Source organism: Protopterus annectens, chromosome 2.part0, assembly GCF_019279795.1.
Source record: "Protopterus annectens isolate FY-2018-M chromosome 2.part0, PAN1.0, whole genome shotgun sequence".
In the NCBI taxonomy this organism is placed as follows: Eukaryota; Metazoa; Chordata; order Ceratodontiformes; family Protopteridae; genus Protopterus; species Protopterus annectens.
The window spans coordinates 33757232-33771857 of NC_056728.1; the positions used below are offsets into that span (position 1 = coordinate 33757232).

Here is a 14626-nt window from a genome sequence, read left to right on the forward strand (position 1 = left end):
TAAAAAGCAAATGTGGTAACTGTAAAACAAAACATGTGGTCTATCTGGCAGTCTGTAAACTATGCAATGCCCATTACATAGGCAAGACAGAGAGACAGCTGAACAGACGATTTACTTAACATGCGCATAAAATAGGGAAACAAGATACCAAAATGCATTGTACAGACACATCTTGGGTAAAAGCGAGGGACATTGGTTTTTTTTTTCCCTTTTTGAACAGATAGATGTCCGCCATTTGGGGTGACTGGAAATGAAATTAGCCGCTATGAAGTAAATGGCAAATCCTAACGGATTCCACGAGACCACCTGGTCTCAATGATTTTATAAGTATAAAACCTTTTTAGCTTTAGAGTAAATTTCAACTCTTAGGTTGTTACTGGATTTTAACTTTATCACACAAGTGAAGTGCATATATTTATATATTTATTTTTATTAGATTTTTATTAGATAGTTATATGGATAATTACAGTTACACCAAGAGGTTTTACCCACTGTATATATTACTGCATATATTACTATTGTATATATTATTATATTACATGTGTATTTGAAAGTCACATCTTGATTTAAGGTTGGTTTACTTACAGTGTATTATAGAAAATGTGTAATATGGCTTTAAACTTTTTGGCAGGATTTTAATTAGTTAAACATCAATTAAGGTGATTTAGGATGTGTATAAATACTTTGGGATGATATGTGTTGTTTGTTCTGATGAAGACTGATCACCAGTCGAAAGCGCTTAACCAGTCGTGTGGAATTGTTCAATAAACTATCGTGAGTTTTTACCAGTCGTAAGAGCAGTTTTCCTTTCACTCACCATCTTCAGTTCTTGTTTTATGAATTTATAGGTTCATAGGTAGATACTAGGCTATCTGCCCTAGGGCATTTATAAGCCTAGCCCGAGTGTATTTGGCTTTCGCCTCCCTATTAGATTAGCCTACTGTGCCTCTGTATAGTAGGTCACAGAAGGCAGCCCTTTAAGATTAGTTTACCGTGCCTCTGTCGAGCAGGGACACAGAAGAGATCCCAGGGGTGAATTTGCGATTTCCCATTCACGCATCCAGATTTCACTTGAAGAGGGTCAGCGAGGGGCTATGTCTAACATGAATTGGTATTTTATTCCAGAGTGAGGGGAGCCTCTGAGAAATTAATCTGTCCCTCCAGCATGTCCTATTTATTTTTGTGCTGAGGTTTAAGTCCCTGGAGCGTGTAGGTCTAAGGGATTTGGATTTTTTGAGGTGGAGCATGTCCATTTATTCTGGGTTAGACATGGCTTTGTACGTCAGGCATAGATCACCTCTGAGTAGGCGGTAAACAACTGAGTAGAGCTGGAGTTTCTTTAGTCTAGCTGCATAGGATATTTGTTTGTAGCCCATGATCCTCTTGGTGAGGTACTTTTGGGGTTTCTCCAATTGCTGCAGGTGTCGGTTAAGGTACATCCCAAAAGGGGCATTGTATTCAATTATGGGTCTGATGAGTGACGAGTAGAGGGACACGATGACCTCTCTTGATCTAGATGCAAACCCTTTCGTGATAAGGTGGGCTATATAGAAGGTCTTTCTAACCACTTTGGCAACATGATTATCAAAGGAGAGATTACTATCTATGTTGGTCCCCAAATCTCTAATTACTTCTTCCGTACTTAATGGATTACCACCTATGTGGTAATTTGTGGGCACTTTGTTTTTCCCAAAGGGGATGACTATGCACTTTTTAGCATTTAACTTGAGGCAGTGGTTCTGGCACCAAGCATCCGTCTCCGTGAGACCCTTTTGGAGGATGCTTGTGTCAGCTGGAGAGTCGATTATGACTCCCAGTTTGCAGTCATCTGCGAACTTTGTCAGCCATAGTCCCCCCGTGTTAGCCTGAACCTCAGAGAAGTATATACCGAATAAGACAGGTCCCAGAACTGAGCCTTGTGGGACGCCACTTGTAACTGGTTTGGAGTCGGACGTGGCACCTGTGATTCTGACAATGTGGGTTCTATCCCTGAGCCAGTTTGCAACCCATCTTATGATACAGGGGTTGATATTTAAGCTGGTAAGCTTATTTATGATGCCCGAGTGGGGTATTGTGTAGAAGGCTTTTGCGAGGTCCAGGTAGGCTGTGTGGACTACCTTGCCCTCATTGCCCTCATCTGTGGCTTTGGTAACTGTTTCAAAGAAATCAACTAGGTTTAAGAGGCAAGATCTGCCCTTAACAAAGCCGAATTGGGTAGGGTCCAGTCTCTGGAGGCTCCCAATATCTTTGTTTATGAGTTCCATGATAATACGCTCCATAGCTTTACAGACCAGACTAGTCAGGCTTATGGGGCGATAGTTCCCAGGGTCTGTTGTCGTGCCACCTTTGTGGAGTGGGATAACTGTAGTTGTACGCCATTCTTTGGGTACATATCCTGTAGTAAGGCTAAGTTTTAACAATGACTTAATGTGAGGGTTCAGTTCTTCTTGGAGCTCATGTAAGACACAGCCTGGGATACCGTCCGGTCCCATAGATGCTGTGTTTTTTGCTTTGGAGAGGGCAGCTTTCACCTGTGCGCCTGTGATGTCAGGGAGGTTACATTCAGGTGGGATAGGCATTTGCTCCTTTGAGGGGGAAGGAGGGGGAGAAGTTAGCACTGAATCTGTCTGCCAGGATGTTGGCTATGTCTGTAGGTTCAGTATATTTCGTACCGTTATGCAACAATTCAGAGCATATCTGGGAGTTTCCACCCATATTCCTGACATAACTAAAGAAGGCCTTGTGATTATCTTTAGTGTCTAGGGCAATTTTTCTTTTGAAACTGGCCTTTGATGATTTTATGAGGGATCACAGTTTCTTGCTAATACTGATCAGAGATGCCTTCCCTTTTTGGGATTTTGCTCTGTCATGTAGTAGCTTCCTCCTTCTGTTGTATAGCTTATTTATGGCCGGGGTCCACCAGACAGGTCTCCTGTTTTTGGAGGATTGGATCTTGGTTTTATTTGGGATTGTATGATCCATGCATTCCTTCAGGTGCTCATAGAATGCAACTGTAAAGGATTCTGCGGATTGGGCTGTATTATCCTCTGGCCCGGGGGCTTTGAAGGATTCCACCTCAGTCTTAAGAAGTGTGAAGTTAGCTTTTGAGAAATTCTTTGCAGTGATTTCCTTGGCTGGGGGTGGGGACGGGATATGGATGTCCAGGGAAATTAGTTTATGGTCTGATCTTACCAATGAGGGGTTTACCTCTGGTGTGGAACATAGAGTCCCAATGTTGGTGATGACCAGGTCCAATATGTTGTTCCCTCTTGTGGGAGTGGTGACCAGTTGTTCCATCGCGTTAGAGTTTATAAATTCAAGGAACCATCGGGCGAGGGTGTTTGGGCTTGAGTAGTTTTCCCAGTCAATGTTTAGGTAGTTGAAGTCACCCAATAACATAGTGTTTGGAGAGACCTTCATATTCTCCAGTGTTCTCAGGAATGCCAAGTGGGGTTCCTGTGAAAGGGTGGGTGATCTGTAGCAGGCTACAAACTGAAAGGCAGTTTTGCCCGTTGTTAGTTGCACATGGATGGTTTCCGATGCTTTGTGCAGTGCCACTAACTTGGAGGTGTAGGTATCTTTGATGAATATAGATACTCCCCCTCCTTTTGCGCTTCAGTCTGAGTTTTGGGGCCGAAAAGCATGGTATGAGTTATAACCTGGTAGTGCTGGGGTGCTCTCAGGAGCTTTGACCCAGGTTTCTGTTACTGCACAGACATCGATTTTCTCCATACTGAGGACAGCCTCGAGTGAGTGCATCTTGAGGTTTAGACTTCTGGCATTGAGTAGCATTTCCTTTAGTTTTTTTATCCTTGGGTTGTCTATGGAGGTGGGTTTGTCCTTTGAGCCTTGCCTAAAAAGGCACTATGGGGGTGGCAAGAGCCTTGGCCGGTATTCAAAAGCCTAAGGGTGACAGGTGCAAGCCGTCCCTAGTGAAGCAACGTGGCTTGTCGAGCATGTCATCCCAGGCTGACAGACACTGGATCCCCTTTGAATGACACCAATACTTTAGCCAATTGTTGAAACTGATACTTTTGTCTTTATACTGTGGTATCATTCTTGATGAGGGCAAGATGCTACTCAAGGTCAGGGTCATACCAGCCTGGGCTACATGATCAGAGAGCTCCTCTATGTCTCTTTTCATGTAGTCCAGGGAGGTACGTCTCAGGTCATTCACACCAGCATGGACAATGATGGAGTCATATTTGCACTTGCTTTGGAGTGACTTGAGTGCTTGCATTATGTGGCGGATCCTGGCACCCGACAGGCAGCTTACAGTGACCTTCTCCTTGTTCAGTCTGGTGAGCGGGACGTCAGTGTGCCGGACAAAAGAGTCCCCTATAACGAGTGTATTTGGTGTGTTGTTTAGCCTTAAGGGCTGTGACTGTGAGGCACACTGACTTTGTGAGATATGCGATTCGTGGGTATTGTTGAGGGGTGGCTGTTGCTTGGATATCTGCTTCGGAGGTCTTTGCTGCTTGGGCAGATTTTTATTTAGAGCCTCTGAGTATATTTTTGTGTGTTTATGTGTTGGGTATGCAGCTGAAATAGGTCTATGTGAGACTGGATTTGTGGTGCGAGTGATTACCTTTTCCTCCTGACTGACTGTGCCACTCTTGGGTTGAGAGAGCTCTGCCTCCAGTTTGGCTGTGTAACTGCATCTCTCACATGTATTAGAGTTTGTTGGAAGGAGGAGAGGGTTGTCTGTGTACATAAGGCAATTGTAACATTGCCTCAAAATTCCCAGATTCACCAGCTGGACTGGAGAGTAACCCTGAAACTGACCCTTGAATATACCAGATTAGTATAGGGAACTGTTTTTTCACTGATCAGATTAGTAAAGGGAACTGATTTTACACTTGATCAGGAAGGACCAATTGGGAGACTAGTACTTATGAGTAGTCTAGGAGGGTGTAGTGCTTTAGTTAGTTAGTGTTTCTTTATAAGAACTGAGCAAGTACAGGGCTTTAGAAAGAGAATGGAGTGCTTACTTTGAAAGTTTGAACAGTTCTAAGGGAAAAAATGAAGAGCAGACTTTGTGGAGCCTGGAATACTTAGGCGGCGCTGCCCAACGCTGCTCAGTGTGCAAAACCGTGCAAAAAGAGAGTTGTATGGTTTTAAATTACCTCATTCTACCCAGTACAGGGAGAACATTTGAGAAGGCCAATCAGCTTAGTTTCGGCTACTCCTTTCTCTCTATCCACTAAAAAAAAAAAAAAAAAAAAAAAAAAAAAAATTATCTGCTTTTACTGTATTTGTGTTTTTTCCTACTTTATTTTGCTTTTGCATCATCTTAAAAGTACTCAGTTGTATTTATCACTGCTTGGTGTAACTTATTCTAAGCCTTTTAGTTTAAGCACTTGGGCTTTAGACCAGTTGTTTTACATTAGGAAGGTTTGTGGGCTCACTGTGGTGGCAGGACAGGTAGCTTACATCCTTCTAAGTTGGGAACTGCTGATTGAGGGCTCAGTGTCTGTTATTCTAAAAGTGTATTAGTTCTGGTTTAAGCACCTGGGCTTCAGGTCAGTTATTTTACATTAAGAAGGTTCATGGTCTGCACTCTTGTGGGAGGAGAGGCTGGACTCTGCCCTTCTGAGCTGAGAATTTCTGGTTAAAGGTTTATAGTGCCTGCATATTTGAACTATTTCTTACTGTAATTGGTACACCTTGTTTGCTGTAGCATAGACTAGATCCAGGCCTGCTGAATCTAGCTTTGTTTGTAAGCTTGTTATTTCCCTGAAAAGCTAATTCCACCTAAAACGCAGCTTTTCAGCACTTCTGTGGATCCCTAGTGATATCTGCATTGCTTACTGTACTTATTTCCTTGTTTCGCTTGAAAGAAAGTTACTGTTTGTCATTTTTGCATTTAAGTTACCTGGCACTTGCTCACTAAAGCAATTATATAAGTCAGCACTAAAAAATTAAAAGCACTACACCCTCACAAACTCCCCCTGGAGTACCTTGCTCCCCACTGGTCATTTTTTCAATTATAAAGAAATTCCCAGTACTATTCTAGCATGTCCAAAGGTCAGTTGTCCATCTCCTCTCCAGTCCAGCTGGTGAATCTGGGAATCTTGAGGCAATGTTACAACTGCCTCATGTATACAAACAACCCTCTCCTCCTCCCAACAAATTCCAACACATGTGAGAGATGCAACCATATAACCAAACTGGAGGCTAAGCTCTCTCAACTCAGTACTGGCATAACCAGTCTGGAGGAGAAGGAAACCACACTCACTAAAATTCCAGTCTCACATAGACCTACCACGACAGCAAACCAAACACATAAAGACAGAAAAACATACTTGGAGGCTATAAATAAAAATCTGCCTAAGCAGCAGAGACCTCCAAAGCAGACACCCAAGCAACCGCTACCCCAAAACAAAACACGTGCAACACATAGCTCACAAAGCCAGTGTGCCGAACAGTCGCAGCCCTTAAGGCTAAACAACACACCTGATACACTTGTAATACGTGACTCTATCATCAGGCACACACTGACGTCTCACTCACCAGGCTGAACAAGGAGAAGGTCATGGTGAGCTGCCTGTCGGGCGCTAGGATCCGCCACATAACACAAGTACTCAGGTCACTCCAAGGCACGTACAAATATGACTCAGTCATTGTCCCTGCTGGTGTGAATGACCTGAGACGTACCTCCCTGGACTACATGAAAAGAGACATAGAGGAGCTCTCTGAACATGTAGCCCAGGCCGGTATGACCCTGACCTTAAGTAGCATCTTACCCTCACCAAGAATGATGCCACAGTATGAAGACAAGATTATCAGTTTCAACAATTGGCTTAAGTATTGGTGTCATTCAAAGGGGATCCAATGCCTGTAAGCCTGGGATGACATGCTCGACAAGCCACGATGCTTCGCTAGGGACGGCTTGCACCTGTCACCTCTGCGCTTTCGGATATTGGCAAAGGCTCTTGCTACCCCCATAGTGCCTTTTTTAGGCAAGGCTCAAAAGACAAACCCACCTCCATAGGTATCACAAGGGATAAGAAACTAAGAGTAATGCTACTCAACGCCAGAAGTCTAAACCTCAAGATGCACGCACTCGAAACTCTCCTTAGCATGGAGAACATCGATATCTGTGCAGTAACAGAAACCTGGTTCAAGGCTCTTGAGAGCACCCCAGCACTACCAGGTTATAACTCATACCATGCTTTTCGGCCTCAAAACTTGGACCGAACCACAAAAGGAGGGGGAGTATCAATATTCATCAAAGATACCCACACCTCCAGGTTGGTGGCACAGCATGAAGCATCAGAGACTATCCATGTGAAACTAACAGTGGGTAAAACTGCCTTCCAGTTTATAGCCTGCTACAGACCACCCTCCCAAACCCAGGAACCCCACTCAGCCTTCCTGAGAACACTGGAAAATATGAAGGTCTCTGCAAACACCATTATATTGGGTGACTTCAACTACCCAACCATAGACTGGGAGCATTACTCTAGCTCCAACACCCTAGCCCAAAGGTTCCTAGAATTTATAAACTCAAATGCTATGGAACAACTTGTTACCACTCCCACAAGAGGGGAAAACATACTGGACCTGATCATCACCAACATGGGGACTCTATGCTCCAGACCAGAAGTGTATCCCTCACTGGTAAGATCAGACCATAAACTAATCTCACTGGATATTCACATCCTGACCCCACCCCATGCCCAGAAAACCACAGTGAAAAACTTCTCTAAAGCAAATTTCACACTCCTCAAAACCGAAGTGGAATCCTTCAAAGCCCCCGGGCCTGTGGATAATACGGCCCAGACTGCAAAATCCTTTATAAACGTATTCTATGAACACCTTCAGGAATGCATGCAATCCCAAATAAAACCAAGACCCAATCCTCCAAAGGCAGACGTCCTGTATGGTGGACCCCAGTCATAAACAAACTATACAATAGAAGGAGGAAGCTACTACATGATAAAGCAAAATCCCAAAAAGGGAAGGCATCTCTGATCAGTATTAGCAAAAAACTACGGGTACTCATAAAATCATCTAAGGCCAGCTTTGAGAGAAAAATTGCACAGGACACCAAGGATAATCACAAGACTTTCTTTAGTTATGTTAGGAACCTGGGTGAGAATTCCCAGATATGCTCAGAATTAGTCCAAAATGACAAAAAATACACCGAACCCACAGACATTGCCAACATCCTAGCTGACAGGTTCAGCGCAAACTTCTCCCCCCCCCCACCAAAAGGGCTAATATCTATCCCAGCAGAGTGCTGCCCCCCTGACATCTCAGATGCTCAGGTAAGAGCTGCCCTCTCCAAAGCAAGAAACACAGCATCAATGGGAACAGACGGTGTCCCGGGCTGCGACCTACATGAACTCCAAGAAGAGCTAAACTCAAACCTAAAACTACTGTTCAATCTCAGCCTTACTACAGGATATGTACCCAAAGAGTGGCGTACAGCAACAGTGGTCCCTCTCCATAAAGGTGGTGCCTCAACGGATCCTGGAAACTATCACCCCATAAGTCTCACTAGCTTGGTCTGCAAAGCTATGGAAAGGATCATCATGGACCTTATAAATAAAGATATTGGGGACCTACAGACACTGGATCGTACCCAGTTCGGCTTTGTTAAGGGCAGATCCTGCCTCTTAAACCTGGTCGATTTCTTTGAAACAGTCACCAAGGCCATTGACAAGGGGAAGGTGGTCCACACAGCCTACCTGGACCTCGCAAAAGCCTTCGATACAATACCCCACTCGGGCATTATAGATACACTCACCAGCTTAAATATAAACCCCTATGTCACTAGATGGGTTGCAAACTGGCTCAAGGACAGAACCCACATGATTAGAATAGCTGGAGCCATGTCAGACTCCAAACCAGTTACAAGTCACGTCCCACAAGGCTCAGTCCTGGGACCTCTCTTGTTCGGTATATATTTCTCGAAGGTACAGGCCAACATGGAAGGACTGTGGCTGACCAAGTTCGCAGATGACTGCAAACTGGGCGCCATAATAGACTCTCCAGCCGACACAAGCATCCTCCAAAAGGGCCTCATAGAAACGGACAACTGGTGCCAGAGCCATGGCCTCAAGCTAAACGCCAAAAAGTGTATAGTCATCCCCTTTGGCAAAAACAAAGTGCCCACAAATTACCACATAGGTGGTAATCCATTAAGTACAGAAGAAGTAATTAGGGACCTGGGGACCCAAGTTGATAGCAATCTCTCATATGACAACCACGTGGCCAAAGTGGTTAGAAAACATTTTATATAGCCCACCTAATCATGAAGGGATTCACATCTAGATCAGGGAGGTCATCGTGCCTCTTTACTCATCCCTCATCAGGCCCATAATTGAGTACAATGCCCCTTTTGGGATGTACCTTACCAGACACCTGCAGCAACTAGAAAGACCCCAAAAGTACCTCACCAAGAGGATCAAGGGGCTCAAACAGATGCCGTATGCTGCCCGGTTAAAGAAACTCCAGCTCTACTCAGTGGCATACTGCCTGCTCAGAGGCGATCTGTGCCTGACGTATAAAGCCATGTCCAACCCGGAATTAATGGACATGCTGCACCTCAGAAAATCCAAATCCCATCGAGCTACGCGCTCGAGGGACTTGAACCTCAGCACTGAAATAAATAGGACATGCTGGAGGGACAGATTCATAACCCAGAGACTCCCTTCACTCTGGAATAAAATCCCAGTCCAGGTTAGGCAGAGTCCGTCATTGACTCTCTTCAAGAGGAATCTTGATGAGTGGATGGGAGATCGTAGGTTTACCCCGGGTATCACTTCTGTGTCACTGTTAGACAGTGGCACAGTATACTAACCTTGAAAAAAGGCATAGCAAAATTAATTTAAAATGGGTGGCGAAAGCCATACACACTCTGGCTAGGCTTATAAATGCCCTAGGGCAGATAGCCTAGTATGAACCTATGAACCTAAGAGAGAGAGAGATCAAGGAGTTTAAAATTGACCCAAAATGGCCAATAAAACTACAGCTTCTAGGCAGTAACCACTCCTACAGAGACAGGCAGGCTGTTCAGTGTTAACCACTGCCACTGGTGAACACAGAGTCTTCCCTTTAGCCCAAGCAAGCACTGGCCTTCTAGAAACTTACAAACAGTTCAGAACAGCAAATCTGTAACTGAACTTACTTAAATTTCAGAAAGTGGAAAAAAAGCAAGATTTTTTTGTTTTTTTCTTTTTTTGTTTTAGTTTAAAGGTTGCAGAGATACACAAGTAGCAAAATATTCACAACAGTGCAATAAATGACCCCACACTTGAGTGCTAGGCCAAAGTCAGGTAAAATGCAGTTTCAAGAGAAAAAAAACGATTTTAAATTAAGTGCAACACAGGAAATGTAGTGAACAGGCTCTAGAAGTGTTCTAAATACTGTTTCTGATACAGATATAAACTTTAGCAAGCCAGAAAATGCCAAAAAGTAGGCGGCAAAGCAGTAAATCTTAACAAAAAATCAGAAGAAAATACTTAAAATCACAAAAGTGGCTCCTTTTCTTCTCTCAGCGTTTTCTCCCCTTGGTAGGTGCTTCAGCAACAACTAGCAAGCCTGGAAAGATGCCAAAACCACGAGGCAGCCAGGTTTTAAGAGAGAGAGAGATCAAGGAGTTTAGAAATTACCCAAAATGGCCAATAAAACTACAGCTTTTAGGCAGTAACCACTCCTACAGGGACAGGCAGGCTGTTCAGTGTTAACCACTGCCACTGGTGAACACAGAGACTTCCCTTTAGCCCAAGCAAGCACTGGCCTTCTAGAAACTTACAAACAGTTCAGAACAGCAAATCTGTAACTGAACTTTCTTAAATTTCAGAAAGTGGGAAAAAGCAAGATTTTTTTGTTTTTTTCTTTTTTTGTTTTAGTTTAAAGGTAGCAGAGATACACAAGTAGCAGAATATTCACAACACTGCAATAAATGACCCCACACTTGAGTGCTAGGCCAAAGTCAGGTAAAATGCAGTTTCAAGAGAAAAAAACGATTTTAAATTAAGTACAACACAGGAAATGCAGTAAACAGGCACTAGATGTGTTCCAAATACTGTTTCTGATACAGACATAAATTTTAGCAAGCCGGAAAATGCCAAAAAGTAGGCGGCAAAGCAGCAAATCTTAACAAAAAATCAGAAGAAAATACTTAAAATCACAAAAGTGACTCATTTTCTTCTCTCAGTGTTTTCTCCCCTTGGTAGGTGCTTCAGCAACAACTAGCAAGCCTGGAAAGATGCCAAAACCACGAGGCAGCCGGGTTTTAAGAGAGAGAGATCAAGGAGTTTAGAATTGACCCAAAATGGCCAATGAAACTACAGCTTCTAGGCAGTAACCACTCCTACAGGGACAGGCAGGCTGTTCAGTGTTTACCACTGCCACTGGTGAACACAGAGACTTCCCTTTAGCCCAAGCAAGCACTGGCCTTCTAGAAACTTACAAACAGTTCAGAACAGCAAATCTGTAACTGAACTTTCTTAAATTTCAGAAAGTGGGAAAAAAGCAAGATTTTTTTTGTTTATTTCTTTTTTTTGTTTTAGTTTAAAGGTAGCAGAGATACACAAGTAGCAGAATATTCACAACAGTGCAATAAATGACCCCACACTTGAGTGCTAGGTCAAAGTCAGGTAAAATGCAGTTTCAAGAGAAAAAAACAATTTTAAATTAAGTGCAACACAGGAAATGCAGTAAACAGTCTCTAGATGTGTTCTAAATACTGTTTCTGATACAGATATAAACTTTAGCAAGCCGGAAAATGTCAAAAGTAGGCGGCAAAGCAGTAAATCTTAACAAAAAATCAGAAGAAAATACTTAAAATCACTAAAGTGGCTCCTTTTCTTCTCTCAGCATTTTCTCCCCTTGGTAGGTGCTTCAGCAACAACTAGCAAGCCTGGAAAGATGCCAAAACCACGAGGCAGGCGGGTTTTAAAAGAGAGAGATCAAGGAGTTTAGAATTGACCAAAAATGGCCAATAAAACTACGGCTTCTAGGCAGTAACCACTCCTACAGGGACAGGCAGGCTGTTCAGTGTTAACCACTGCTACTGGTGAACACAGAGACTTCAAAGTGATTTCTTTAGAGCTCTTATACACTGTGTGGCATGCATTTCTTTGCCCACCTCGCTTACAGCTTATTTATATATGCTAACTATAACACTGTCACTGTCCCTAACCCCAGCCCTGCACATTACTTTTCCAAAAACATTTTGCCTAACAGTTCCACTACACAAGATACTTAGATGCACACTTCACATACACCACCATAAGCAAAATCTAAAACTATCACTTTACCCAGTCCTTACTTTAACTCTAACCCATAAATATTCATTCACACATCCCCACCCCAATGGTAAAACTTTTGGTATATTCAAATGTTTCAGTATTACAAAACCCACTTACCTTAACACCAAACATATCCCACACAGCACAGGAGCACTGGAAGTCGCACCATTTGATATCGTGTTATCAACAAGCAGGCATTTCTTTTAAAACAGATTGCAGTAAACTTTGTTGACAATATTGTTTTTAACAAAGTATAACGCAATCTATAGAACTAAATGAAGATGCAGATGCAGTATATGGGGTATACACAGTTAAATCTGCTAATACTTTTCTATAGGGAATGATATTATGCAGTATGCATTCCTTCTAGAAGCAATCAGAATAAATACCTCCTGAAGTTAGAAACTCCCCCATGTTGTATGTTTTCTTTAAAGGAAATTCTGACAAGCATTCATACGTTACATATACTAAATACACAAACATACACGCATATTATAATTTTATATAACACACACACACACACACACACACACACACACACACACACACACACACACACATACATCAACCCCCTTTTCCCAATTTGTTTAATGGATCAGGGTGTCACATCAACAATGACCAAACAATCCAGAGCTAATGTTCAGAGCACTGGGTGGCTAGCTACACACACACACACACACACACACACACATATATTTTTATCTAGCTACATATACACACACAAACACACATATATATTTATATATATATATATATATATATATTTATACACACATATATATATATATACACACATATATGTGTGTGTGTGTGCATGTGTCCATATATGTATAAATATCTAAATTCCTATCATCTGATTGAAAACTATAAATAATGAAATCCAACTCTTACACCCCTACTAACTATATATATCAACTCCAGGATCAAACAGCAGTGGGGAAAGGGCAAATTCACATTTTCAATTGTTTGTTTTTAACATTTTGGGTTTTAGTATTTTCAGTTTTCATTCAATGGAATCTATATACATATGCATACATACATATATGTACATACACAAAAACAAGTAAAATATTCATAAAGACAGTTTACAGAAGTCAATTCAGCTACTGTGTTTTTGGGATATGGTAGAAAAGTAGAGAAACTGTGAGATGAGTTCATAAAATCTCTCCCCAGGGCAACCCTATGAACAGGGTAATTGGTGTTTACTTCTTCTGTTACACATTTGTGTTGTCACTTTAAAGCTCTTAGCTGGTACGGTATTATGTAAGATGACTTCTGTTTTTGAGAGGCAATATTGGCTTCTAATACTGGTACATCTTCACCACACAATGTACAGAAAAATAATAGTGGGGCTTTACCATTAACTGCCTCACTGGTATAACCATTTCTGATGAGGATTTCTGCTCTAATATCATTTATAGACACATCAAGTCTTTTCTGTGTTCTCTGTGAAAGCTATCCTCAAAATAGAAATACTTTGGTTGGTAAGCCTGGAGCCATATTTCTTGCTTAGTCTTTTTATTACTTAGCTCACAGGCACATAATATTTCAGCAAAAACTGCACAAACAGCTAATTCATGATACAGTTTATCCTCATTTTACATACTACTTGGTGTGATGCAAAATTAGGAAAAATGTTTACCTGATACCTGATGTACTTCAGCATTCCTGAATCCTTTTTACCCTCCACATTATTGTCTGTCACTCTTCTTTTCAGCGAAGGTGTTCTCAGGCATGACTTATCAGAACACTAAGTAGTTAAAAAAGTATATAAATTAGTGCATGTTTTTCTTAAACTTTCATTAAAGAAATGAAAGCTATGTAATTACCATTACATCAAATCTTTGTTATCTATGTCTGTTCACTTCAACAGTAAGACTGGTATCTGGAAGCAGCAGAAAGTGAATAAGCTTTAAGAATCACCCAGGCTCAAAAACTCTGGCCTCTAGCTCCCATAAACTGCCACATCTCTCATTCTCCAGATTGAGTTTGACACATTATATCAACTTAGCTAACATTCCTTATATAATCTTATGACTCTTAGGAGCATTCCTCCACCTCTCCCTGCACAGATGGTGGGCAGGTATGTTGAAGTACATGGACATGAATCGTGAAACTCTAATTTTATGGTAAGAGCCTAACGTTTCTAACTTATATGATCAAGTCCAGTCACATAAACAGCTGGGCAGAGTTTCAGCTTCTCTTGGGTGTCAACATGAAAAAAAATATGAAAAATGGTATCTTCAAAAGTCAACTAGGACCTTGAGGACATATCTGGCTTGTAGTGTCTTATGAAGATGTGAAGAGTAGCCCATGCTGCACAAATATCAATAGAAGAATTCCTGAAAAAACAGTAGTTA

At 42.0% G+C, this 14626-nt stretch overlaps 1 protein-coding gene across 1 annotated transcript in view; it reads right to left on the reverse strand.

The window, feature by feature from the left end:
* Nucleotides 1-14626, reverse strand: part of UNC80 (unc-80 homolog, NALCN channel complex subunit) — a 5631640-nt gene that overhangs the window by 2386265 nt on the left and 3230749 nt on the right. The window contains exon 31 of the mRNA XM_044060513.1: nucleotides 13909-14016. Within this exon, the coding sequence (XP_043916448.1) occupies nucleotides 13909-14016 (108 nt within the window). The remainder of the gene's footprint in view (nucleotides 1-13908; nucleotides 14017-14626) is intronic.